Source organism: Acyrthosiphon pisum, chromosome X, assembly GCF_005508785.2.
Source record: "Acyrthosiphon pisum isolate AL4f chromosome X, pea_aphid_22Mar2018_4r6ur, whole genome shotgun sequence".
Lineage (NCBI taxonomy): Eukaryota > Metazoa > Arthropoda > Insecta > Hemiptera > Aphididae > Acyrthosiphon > Acyrthosiphon pisum.
In genome coordinates, this window is record NC_042493.1 from 82,312,548 (window position 1) to 82,324,689 (window position 12,142).

At 33.5% G+C, this 12,142-nt stretch overlaps 1 protein-coding gene across 6 annotated transcripts in view; it reads right to left on the reverse strand.

Annotated features, from left to right (window-relative positions):
* Nucleotides 1–12,142, reverse strand: part of LOC100166119 (twitchin) — an 81,414-nt gene that overhangs the window by 11,353 nt on the left and 57,919 nt on the right. For all 6 annotated transcript variants that reach the window (XM_008184337.3, XM_016803945.2, XM_008184330.3 and 3 more), the window contains 34 exons: nt 11,932–12,115; nt 11,700–11,851; nt 11,529–11,628; nt 10,599–10,762; nt 10,223–10,504; nt 9,829–10,128; nt 9,587–9,768; nt 9,404–9,524; nt 9,039–9,317; nt 8,828–8,933; nt 7,883–8,088; nt 7,628–7,803; nt 7,278–7,565; nt 6,948–7,185; nt 6,585–6,881; nt 6,329–6,523; nt 6,072–6,259; nt 5,728–6,003; nt 5,362–5,637; nt 4,699–4,846; nt 4,423–4,609; nt 4,232–4,347; nt 3,876–4,163; nt 3,638–3,780; nt 2,505–3,558; nt 2,142–2,420; nt 1,777–2,079; nt 1,413–1,715; nt 1,213–1,324; nt 966–1,138; nt 728–897; nt 534–651; nt 295–460; nt 57–217 (listed from right to left, as the gene is read on the reverse strand). In XM_008184337.3, the coding sequence (XP_008182559.1) occupies nt 57–217; nt 295–460; nt 534–651; nt 728–897; nt 966–1,138; nt 1,213–1,324; nt 1,413–1,715; nt 1,777–2,079; nt 2,142–2,420; nt 2,505–3,558; nt 3,638–3,780; nt 3,876–4,163; nt 4,232–4,347; nt 4,423–4,609; nt 4,699–4,846; nt 5,362–5,637; nt 5,728–6,003; nt 6,072–6,259; nt 6,329–6,523; nt 6,585–6,881; nt 6,948–7,185; nt 7,278–7,565; nt 7,628–7,803; nt 7,883–8,088; nt 8,828–8,933; nt 9,039–9,317; nt 9,404–9,524; nt 9,587–9,768; nt 9,829–10,128; nt 10,223–10,504; nt 10,599–10,762; nt 11,529–11,628; nt 11,700–11,851; nt 11,932–12,115 (7,731 nt within the window). The remainder of the gene's footprint in view (nt 1–56; nt 218–294; nt 461–533; nt 652–727; nt 898–965; nt 1,139–1,212; nt 1,325–1,412; nt 1,716–1,776; nt 2,080–2,141; nt 2,421–2,504; nt 3,559–3,637; nt 3,781–3,875; nt 4,164–4,231; nt 4,348–4,422; nt 4,610–4,698; nt 4,847–5,361; nt 5,638–5,727; nt 6,004–6,071; nt 6,260–6,328; nt 6,524–6,584; nt 6,882–6,947; nt 7,186–7,277; nt 7,566–7,627; nt 7,804–7,882; nt 8,089–8,827; nt 8,934–9,038; nt 9,318–9,403; nt 9,525–9,586; nt 9,769–9,828; nt 10,129–10,222; nt 10,505–10,598; nt 10,763–11,528; nt 11,629–11,699; nt 11,852–11,931; nt 12,116–12,142) is intronic.

The following is a 12,142-nucleotide window of genomic DNA, read 5'->3' on the forward strand; positions in this document are numbered from 1 at the left end:
GGGTTAAAAAAGATTTGAAATTTTTTTAAATCATTAAAAAATAGAAATAATTTTACCTTCGTAACGTTTAGTTTTCGGTGGTTTTTTCAACAACTCCTTTGTCTTAACAACAGGTGATACCTCACTTGGTTTACTTCTACCATACACGTTTTCAGCGTATACTCTAAACTCGTATTCATGTCCCGGACTAAGGCCAGTTACTGCTGTTGAAGTAAATCTTTAAAAAGAAGAAATTAAATTAGTTATATTTTACTGTAAAATAATATTCCTATGGATGTTATTCAATTTAACTACCGAGTATTCCCAACACGAATCCAACTGCTCATAGGTATTTCTCTCTTTTCAATAAGATAGTTGGTAATATTAGATCCACCATCCCATGTAGGTGCATTCCAGTTCAGAATGAGTGAATCTTGACCAATATCTTCAATTGATAAGCTGAACGGTGGATCGGGATGATCTTTGATTATGAAAAAATATTTAATTTAGTTGCATAAACAGACTATAGATTGATAAAAGCTTTGTATTCTTACCACTAATTTGAATTTTAATAATTGCGCTATCCACTCCCAAATCGTTTTCTGCTAGAACTCTGTATGGAGAACTATCGTACTTACTAACATCTCTTATTGTTAAAATAGCATGTCTTTCCTGTATAATAAAATATTTTTGTTCAATATGAAATCTTCGTAATGAGTTTGATTAGAATTTGGTAAACAAAGCTTACAGAAACTTCAACAGCAAAATGACTTCCAGACTCGATTACTTCATTTTCACGGTACCACTTAATCTTTGGCTTAGGGAAACCAGTGAATGGAATCTTAATAACAACGTTTTCGCCTTTGTCAAAGAACGCTGTATCTCTAAATCGAGGAGGTACGTTCAATTTTGGAGGTGCTAAATAAATTAAATATAACATAATTTTATATAGAAAAAAATTTAAATATAAACGAATTAGAACATACTCATTATAAAAAGTTCTCCTCTAGTTGACTTAATTCCACCCTTATTGCTAGCTCTACATACATATTCGTCTGAATCTGCACCGTATACTCCATTTATAATAAGGGTGTGCGAGTCTCCTTCATTAAACATATGGTGTCTGGCACTCGGTGTGATTTCCCGAGCTCCCTTGTACCTAAATTAAGTATAATATTATACCGTAATATAATATTATGTAGTGTATTAAGTTATTTACAAACAAATACTAACCAAGTAATTGTGGGCTTAGGAACACCAGTAATAACGCATTGGAATTGAGCATTTTGGTTCTGGATTGCTTGGACTCTACCAAGAGGTTTGATTATTTCAGGAGGTTGAGCAGCTGTGAAAAACATAAATGAATTGTATTTTATCTGTTTACATAAAAATAATACATATTATGTATAAAGATTATTGGTATGTGTATTTACTTAATGGATCTTTTATGGTGACTGTATTCGATGCTTGGCTAGGTAAACTTAAGCCAGCTTCATTTTGTGCAAATACTCGGAACACATATTGGCGTCCTTCAATGAGATTTGAAATGTTTATTTGTGTAGTAACACAAATTGCGGCATTTACTCTCTGCCATGTGTCTGAGTCAATTTCACGTTTGTCAATCAAATATCCTTGAATTCTTGAGCCACCGTCATCGATTGGTTTTTCCCAACTGAGATTCACAAAGTCTCCTCCAATCTCAGTTACGGTGGGAATTCCAGGTGGTGATGGTTTATCTGTGTAAGGTTATATATCGTTTAATATTTCTAAAATGTTTAAAAATATATTTTATCTTACCATAAGGTGATTTAGCTTTAATTGGATTAACTCCTTCTAACGGAGGACTAAGTCCATTGTCGTTAACAGCAATAATCCTAAAAACGTATTCGTTGCCTTCAGTTAGTCCTTGTACAATGAAATGTGTATCCTTGCACGTTGTAGAAATACAAATCCAATGGTTTGAGGTAATATCTCTGCGCTCAACAATATAATGAGTAATTTTAAGACCTCCGTCGTATTTTGGTGGATTCCACGAAAGTGAACATGTATGTTTGGTTATTTCTGAAACTCCCAAAGGTCCGATTGGTGGTCCGGGATAGCCTGCGTTAAAATTAGTAAATTGAGTATTTTTTTTTTTTTTTTATTAGATTTTGTATTATTACCAGATATATTTATGGTAAAGGATCCAGATGTACTTCCACTGGGATTCCTAAGAGTCACTGTGTAGTCGGAAGCATCGTTCTTCTTTGCTTCTTTCAAAAATATGATTACATAATCATCAAATATAGTGAATTTAAAGTGATCACTTTGAGGAATCGTCGTTCCATTTTTCTCTAAAACAATGTCTTCTAATGAATCGCCACTGTAGAATATTTTAATTTTACTATTTTCTCCTTCAGGAACGTTGATTGAGTTTGGCATGCGTTCAATTTTGGGTGGATCTAAATATTGATCATAAATACAATAGGTTTTTATAACATGACAATAAATTAACAGACAATTTTTAAATATATTTAGGTACTTACGTCCAATTTTAACTCGCGATGATGTTGTAACGAATCCAACAGGATTATATGACTCGCAAGTGTAATCACCATCATCAATTTCTGATACTTCAGGGAAATGTAATTGGAAAACTCCGTTGGCAGACTCGCATTTGTATCGTCCACCCGAAATAATTTCACGTCCATTCTTTAGCCATTTAGCATTTGGCATAGGTTTGCCAATAGCTTCACAACGTAACGTGATCGTTTTGCCAAATTGAACGACTTTATTGGTGAGTGGTACAATAAATTCGGGTTTTTCTCCTCCTTCAAACTCACATATTTTAACTGGTGTGGTACACGTGCTAGGTTCACTTTTACCAACTATATTTAAAGCGAACACTCTAAACTCATAGTCGGCGCCCTCGATCAAATTCATAGCAGTGAATTTACAGTCAAATACAGAGTAATCATTGCATTTTACCCAGACAGCATTTCCTACTTGCCTCTTTTCTATTGAGTATCCAGTTATTTTGCTACCACCATCAGATATTGGTGGTTCCCATTTCAAATCAGCGTATGTCCTGCCCACTTTAAGTACCGTTGGAGTACCTGGTTTCGACGGAGGCTTAGCTTTGCCTTTCAATCGGAAGTTAGGTGTAGGAGTAGATGGTTTACTGAAGCCGGCAGCGTTCTTAGCTAGTACACGGAATTCATAATCATGTTCATTCAACAGATTATGAATGACGTAAAGTGGTTCTTTTACAACGTAATCATTTGCTGTACGCCAGTTTCCGCCTTCGGTAATATCTTTGAACTCGACTTTGTATCCTTGAATTTTCGCTCCTCCATCGTGTACAGGTCTTTCCCATATTAATGTTGCTTTTATTTCGTCCCATTCTAAAATTTGTGGATGACCTGGTGGATCGGGTACCGTGAATGGGAATTTGGCTGTTATGATAGAATCCATTTCAATTGGTTCTGATAGTCCATATTGATTTTCAGCTCGGACACGGAAATTATATTTTTTGTTTGGTTCTAAGCCAATGACATCATAGTGGCATGGACGAACAAAACTACTTAGTTTTGACCACAACTATAATAAAAAAATTAATTCAATTCAATAAATATAAATATATGTACTATTATAGTAGGTAGGTATTAAAAATACATACACCACTTGATATTTCATATTTTTCAATGATGTAGTTTGTGATTGGTGAACCACCATCATCTAAAGGTGGTTTCCAAGATAATAAACAGGATTCTGGAGTTAAATCTGTAACTTCCAATGGTCCATGTGGCGGTAATGGTTTGTCTTTAAATAAGATAATTGACGTTATGTTAATTGTAATAAATATATTATAATTTAATTAATGAATAAATTATAAGTGTTGCTGTTTAAAAACTCACCAACAACAAGAACTTTACAAGATGCAGAATCAGCACCAATATTGTTGACTAAGTGAATGGTGTAACTTCCAGTATCAGTTTTGCGTTTCGCACATTTATTTTTAAACACTGTTTCATTTGCTGATGTTTCAAATTTAATTCTTGAATCAGGTATAACTTCTTCTCCGTTTATACTCCATACAGGTTTCGGTATAGGACTTCCAGTGAATGGAACTGTAATAGTGAATTCTTCTCCAGCAATTACAGTCATGTCCCTTATACTTAGATCGCTCGTTATTTTTGGTGCACCTAAGATAAGAATCCACGTTAATGACTCTATGTGTATTGATTGTTAAAGTATTAAAATAAATATTTACATGCAGGTGCACAACATCTAATGGCATCAGAAGAAGAACTCCATGGACCTTGTCCAGCTGCATTTAATGCGGAAACCCTGAACTCGTACTCATGATTTTCAATCAAATTATGAATTCTAAAAATTAAAATTAAAACATATCGTAACCGTGTTATTTTTCATTTAAAGTAAAACATTTGGTTTTTCCCCTACTTAAATGTAGTATCGAGTATTATGGCATGCGATGCTTTTGTCCACTTGTCTTCACTTATCAATCGTTTTTCTATCATGTAGCCAGTGATTGGTGATCCACCATCGTTTCTAGGCTTGGCCCAAGTAATTGTAATTGAGTCTTCAGATGTATCCACACCCTTTGGAATTCCTGGTGCACCAGGTACATCTGTAATAATATACACCATTAAATATATTATCTACTCATATTGTGTAAAAATATAATGTAAATATAATTTTTAAATAAATTGAAAATACCAAATGGATGTCTTGCAGTAATTGGATCAACGGTAATAGCCGGGTCAGACACACCATATTTATTTTCAGCCATAACACGGAACTGGTATGTTTTTCCAACAATAAGATTACGAGCTTTACATTGCTGGGAGGCAACATAGTTGCTGACCTGAAAATAAGGACAAAAGGTTGAAATAAAAATCCAAAATAATAACTATGTTCTATTCAATAATTAAATAATATAATAATATATACACAATTTTCGATTATTGAATTAAGAATAAAATATGTTGTTATAATATGGTTAATATGATAATTTTAATTATGACACAGTAAATTTTCTCTTAAACCAAAATAGAAGATGGCATTAAAATATAAGACGCGTTAGGTCATCGATTCAATCCTACACATTCGTATTTTTTTCATTTATTTCTCGATGCATTATTTTAGACCATCCATTTATTCTCGCTCTTAATCCTCATAAAGAGCCAACTAGAAGTGAGCGCTGTGTCAATTTTAGTTAATTAGGTTTAAAGTAAGATGCTTAGACTCCATTACTATTGTTAAATCACAACGTTAAAAATATTTATTTTTTTTTTTGGTTTGTTTGATTTTTGAAAAATGATTGTAGCGTAGAAAGTTTAAATTTCGTTATAAAATGATATAAATAAAAATAATATTAACCTTTTGCCAGGTTGTTGAGTTAAACTCTTTCTTTTCAACTATGTAGTTGGTAACTGGAGCTCCACCGTTGTCCAATGGTGGATGCCAGAACAGAGTCAACGAATCTCCGTTTAATTCATCAGCATAAAAGTGTTCTGGAGGCATAGGTCGGTCTAAAACTCTCACGTGTAACGTAGCCGTATCAAATCCAGACTGGTTTCGTAGCTGTAATCTGTATTGTCCTGCATCTGTTCGTCTTGAGTTTTTAATTACTAAGCTTACAGAATTGCTTGTCATCTGGAATAAATAACATTACAATCGTTAGAATGTATTTATGTATTATGTATCGTAGTAAATTATAAATATTATATTTTATAAATATATTACCTGTATATGTACTCTAGGATCTGTATCATTTATGGTTTGATCATTATTGAACCAAGTGGCTGTGGGTAAGGGGAATCCAATGTATGGTATATGAATAGAAAAGTCATCACCAGCTTTCACTGTAATATCCCTTACACCAGACAAATCCAAACAGGGCTTATTAGGTTGTTCTTCAACTAAAACATTTACACTTGGTCGACTGGGTTTTGATCTTCCTGCCTCATTTACAGCCATAACTCGCCATTGATATTCATCACCTTCTTTTAAGTTTCCAACCTGTTATATTCAAATTGGATATTTTATCATGGTCTTTGTTTTTGAAATAGATGTAAAATTAATATTACCGTGCATAATGTAGAATAAATAGTTGGACATATTACTTCTGACCAATCGGATTCACCCTTCTTCTTTTGTTCTAAAACATATTCTTTTATTTTTGCACCACCGTCAAACCTTGGTGGTCTCCAAGATAATACTACACTATCTTTGGTAATTCTATCTGGTTTTGGTGCTTCTGGAGCTTCTGGTACTTCTACAATGATAAACAATGCATCAATAAAATAAAACATATTACGATAGGCGTATATATATTTTTACTTACTCTTTTGTTCTTTAGCCGTAACTGGATTACTAGGCTTACTAGGTTTACCTGTGCCGGCTTCGTTTACCGCAAGTACGCGGAACTCATAACGGTTACCTTCCCTAAGGTCTTGAGCAGTGAAATTGGTATTAGAAGTTGGGAAATTATTACATTTCACCCAATCACCACCCCTTTCTCTCTTCTGAATAATATAACCTAAAAAAATAAAAAAAAACTTAATACAATAAATACAAATAAATATTGAATGTTATTTTACCAGTGATTGGTCTTCCACCGGTGTTCATTGGTGGAGTCCAGCTGAGACTACAGCTGTTTGGACTGTAATTGGTTACTTCAGGTTGTCCCGGAGCATCGGGTGGATCGAATGGACTCTTGGCCGTAATCGGACTTCCTTCCAAAGGTTCCGAAACACCGTACATGTTTTCAGCCTTTACTTTGAACACATATCGTTTTCCTTCACTCAGACCTTTAACTGTAAATGTAGTATTTGGACAGAAACCAGGAACAACCTTCCAACTATCCATTCCAAACTCAGACATTTCAATGATATATCCTATGACATTAAATTGTATGAACGTAATTTAAGATATTTAAACAATTTTAACAAATAGCAATATACCAGTTATGTCGTTTCCTCCGTCATCTTCAGGAGGTCTCCAAGCAAGTGTAACAGTATCATGTGTGGCGCCTGGGTACTGCAAAGGTCCCGTCGGTGCACTTGGACAACTCACCACTGATACGTATATATCCGCAGAATCTTTTCCAGATGTATTTGATGCGGTTATAGTGTATTTTCCGGCGTCTTTACGAGTAGAATTATCAACTCGTAGTTTAGTCAAGTTACTTCCAGTAACAGACTATAAATAGAATATAAGCATATGGTAAATTAATCATTATTGTGTGTTTGAAAATAATTATAATTTAATGATTGAAATGTAATTTATCTTACAAGTATACGGTTAGTTTCTGGTGGCTTCTCGCCGTTTATGACCCACTCGATGCGAGGAGTTGGCGCGCCCGAAATCGGTATGCTTATGTTGATTGGCTCTCCAGCTCTAACCTTTATCCGACCTCCCATTAGGCCATCTAAATGTAGTTTTGGTTTTTCTCTCGTTAATTTCGCTGTGTATACTTCTGATGCCTCACTAGGTTTACTGGAACCAGCAGCATTGACTGCACTTATACGATATTCATACTGTTTGCCTTCATGTACGTGAGTATCATCATACTCGGTAGTCTGAAATGTAATATTATAATAATTTAATGAGTTATATAAATTAATTTCCTTAAACCATTTACCTTTATTGGTGATCTAGTAATTTTAGCCCAGCGACCAGCTGAAGACCTCTCTCTCCTTTCAATGTCGTATCCAACAATCGGTGATCCTCCATTACTCATTGGTGGAGTCCACATTAGTTTAATGTGCTCTTGGTCCACTTCCATGGCTTCGGGTTTACCCGGCTTTCCAGGAACATCTAATGACAATGTGGTTGTTTCAAAAATGATTCAAATATGATTTATATATATATATATATATATATGTATATATCTTACCAAATTGATTTTTAGCAATTATAGGTTCAGCTGTAGTTAAAGGCTCGGATAATCCTTGTAAGTTTTCAGCCCGAACACGGAACTCGTATCTAGTTCCTTCAATAAGTCTTGGAACTGTAGCATAAGTAAACGCTGGGTTTATATATGTTACTGCTGGTACCCAACCACCTCCATGAGTTAAATCTCGTTTTTCAATAACATAAGCTCTGCAAAATAAATTGAACGTAGAAAATCATAATGATAATTAATATATACACTAATATATACACGATCTATACATTTTATACATTATTGACCTATAAACTAATTTTCACTCCGTCTTACTACATCAATGTTTGAGAACAGAATAGAGCAAAAAAGAAAGAACATAATAGAAAAAATCATGGATGAATTAGGTACATACTATATTTTTTTACCATAATAATTGTCTGAAAAAAGAACGATAGACGCAATTGTATTTAAAAATGTTTATTTTTCCGTAGACCCTAACCTTGAGATACACAAAAAAACTAATTTGTTAACAATTTGTTTTGCGTAAAGATTCCCATATACCCTTAATTTTTTTTGGTTTCCTCTATGCTTTCATAAACCACTGGACATTTTTTATATTGACGTCCCAAATGCATCAACTAGATTCACTTTTCTATCCGAAAAGATTCTTATGTCGAAAATCAAAGCATTTTTACTACCCCAAATGTTGATGGCACACATAAAAAAAACACACTTCGTTGTAAAAACCATACATTTACCCCTACACTCAAAATCTAAAATCTAAATGTATAGTATAATTGTAGAAAATAAGTAAAAAGTTAAGACAATGAACATTTAAAAAAAAAATAGCCTCCACCCAGGGCAAAAACCAGCTATATCCTCACTAGATACGGACTAGGAGAAGTCCATTAGTTTTTAGGTCTATGGTATAAATAATTTGATTTCTAAACTTACGTAATTTCACTTCCACCGTTATCTTTTGGTGCTTTCCAAGATAACGTCACCGAACCGGCAGTAATATCTTCGTACGTAAGTGGTCCATCTGGTGGCCCAGGTCTGTCTGCAATTGTTAAATTAAATTAAATCAGAATTAGAATACCATATAATTTATGAAAGTCAAATTAACATAATATTATTATATTATAGAAAACTTTCATTTTCATACCTAATACGGTAACGTTAAACGATCCTTCGTCAGTTCCAGAACTGTTTTTGAGCAATAAATTATACGTTCCAGAGTCCACTCGTTTTGAATTTACTCTGTTCATGATTGTGTGGTATCCAATAGAAGTTATTGTCGTTCTGTTATCTGGTTTAAGCTCTGATCCATTTACCGTCCATGTTACCTCTGGTGGTGGTTCCCCAATAAAATCTATATCTACGTGTAGAACTGTTCCAGCTCTTATGAAAATGTCTTTTAATGGAGTCTTTATTTTTGGTTTCACTAAAAAAATATATTTGCATAAGTATATTTATTATTCAATTCATGTTTTTTTTTTTATTATTGAACTATTTCATAGATTATCTTACAATATCTGTTATTCACGACAATTGGATCTGAAGGATCACTAGGAGGACTAGGTCCAGCTTTATTAGTTGCAATAACTCTAAATTCGTATTCCTGTCCTTTGGTTAAATTTGGAATGATTGCCTAAAATTCCAAAATTTCGTTAAAAAATATATTCATACACAATTTTATTTTTGACGCCTTACCTTAGTTTCTTTGCCCGGCACCGTTACGGCATTTACCCAATACGGGCTTCCTCTTTCTTTCTTTTGTATTGAGAATTCAGTGACTGGTGATCCACCATCGGTTTTTGGTTGTTCCCATTGTAGCTCAACAAAGTTTTCATCCCAATCCGTAACCACTGGTTTCTCGGGTGCATCAGGTTCATCTATATCAATACATTTTTCATTAAAACATGATCATAGGAAATTATATATATGTATCATACCAAATTCGTTTCTAGCTATTATCGATTTATCAGTTTCTAAAACGTCTGATTCACCAATACTGTTTACAGCTTTGACTCTAAACAAATATTCACGTTTGTGAATCAATCGTATAACATCATGGTATAATGATGTTGTCATTCCAGCATCAGACCACGTTCCTCTGGAAATATCCATTTTTTCAATAACGTAATGTAAAATTGGAGCACCACCGTCGTCAAGAGGTATTTTCCATGTCAATCGACATCCATCTTTTCTGACATTAGAAACGTCTAATGGACCTTCAGGAGGTGATGGACGATCTACACAAATAAATACATATAAGAGGATTATTAAAAAAATCGTAAATAAGTATAAAAATGTTTTGTATATATCGAAAAGCTATATTTATTTTACCTAATACGGTAACATGGGCAGAAGCTGAACATTTTCCCAAGTTATTTTCTAATGTTAGTGTGTAACGGCCAGTGTCATTCCGTACTGAAAATGGTATTTCAAATATAACTTGACTATTATAAATTTGTATATCCACTCTAGAGCCACTATCAATTGGTGATTCATTAACACTCCATTTCACTGTTGGTCTAGGAGCTGCCTCAATTGGAACAGTGTAATTTATCTTATTACCAGCACGTACAATCAGATCAGGCAAGAATGTTGTATCTATTACTGGTTCAACTAAAGTCAAGAAAATATTAAGATTTTAGTTAAGAAAATATGAATAATTTGAATATTATCTATACCTATTAAGAATAATAAGCAAATTACTTACGGAATTTCGGTTTACATGTTATTACTTCAGATGCATCACTGGGGTCTCCAGGGCCACCTTTATTTACAGCTATAACTCGGAATTCATATTCATGGCCTTCAGTAAGATCCGGGACTGAAGCCTTGGTTTTATTTCCATTTACTGTCACAGCTTTCTCCCAAGGACTAAATTCAAACAAAATTAATTTCAAATATTAATTAATTTATATTTTTTTTTATTAGATAATACACAATCTATGCCAAAGGCATAATAAGAATATTTGTAAGAATAAGTTTGAACTTGAAAAAGGGTGAGAGAAGAAACCATGAGATCGCACTTTCTTTTGCTTAAATATTTATACGTTTTTTTTTTTATTTAGATATTATTATTATTATTAGATATATACATTATATATATTCTTTTTTTAGTTTATCAATGAGAAGATCTCTGCACCAGTTTCTTTATAGACGCCGTGGTGAATATTTTCAGGAATCGTGTGAGTAGCTAGACCGGAAATTAAAGGGTTTGAGTGAGAAGGTAATTTGTTGAAAAAGCGTTTGTAGTAAGTTTTAGCTTCTTCATGAATGGTTTTGATTTTTAAGTCGAATGGAGACTAAAATTAGAAATATAAAATGGAGCATTGGTGATGAAGCGCAGAATTTTGTTTTGAATGGTTAATATTCTGTAGCGGTTGGATAATTTGGCATTGCCCCAAAGTTGTAGGCCATATGTCCACATAGGCTTAATTAAGGATTTGTAAATGAGCAGTTTTATATTTAATTTAGTATATTTTTTTGATAATAGTGTTTTCAGCAACCACAGATTTGCATTGAAAGCGAGTTTTTTTCCCTTACGTGTTATGACCAAGTGAGACGTGGATTCAAATATTTATGAACAAAAAATAATGAATACACGTTAATTTTCAGTGCACACGTGCAAAACTATATTTACCCATATTTTTCTCGTTTTTCGATAACGTATGATAATATTTCAGATCCACCGTCCTTCTTTGGTGGAGTCCATTGGAGATCGACAAAGTTTCTTCCCCAATCTAAATGTTATTAAATGTAATTAATTAATTGTATTATATAAATATTGTAAACAAAATATTTCTAGTTTTACCAGTTGCTTGAGGTGTGCCTGGTTTATCTGGCTTTCCGTACGGGTCTTTGGCTGTTATACTATCAAATGTAGTTAACGGCAAAGACTCACCGATTTTGTTCACAGCTTTAACTCTAAAGTTATAGTTGTGACCTTCGATCAAATGATCAATCCTAAAATAAATAGGCAATTAAGACAAACATGTTTTTACGTTGATATAACACAATATTAAATATTATCAATGATACTATACCTCATTGTTGTACCAGCAGCGTCACCAACTGGAACCCATCTTAATGTATCAGTATCCATTTTTTCAACTATGTAGTGTGTCACTTCTGATCCACCATCATCTTTTGGTGGATTCCATTTTAACACACATGAACTTTTTGTTACATCAGTTGGATGTAAAGGTCCCTCGGGTGGTTGTGGTACATCTATAACATTTAAGCATATACATTTAA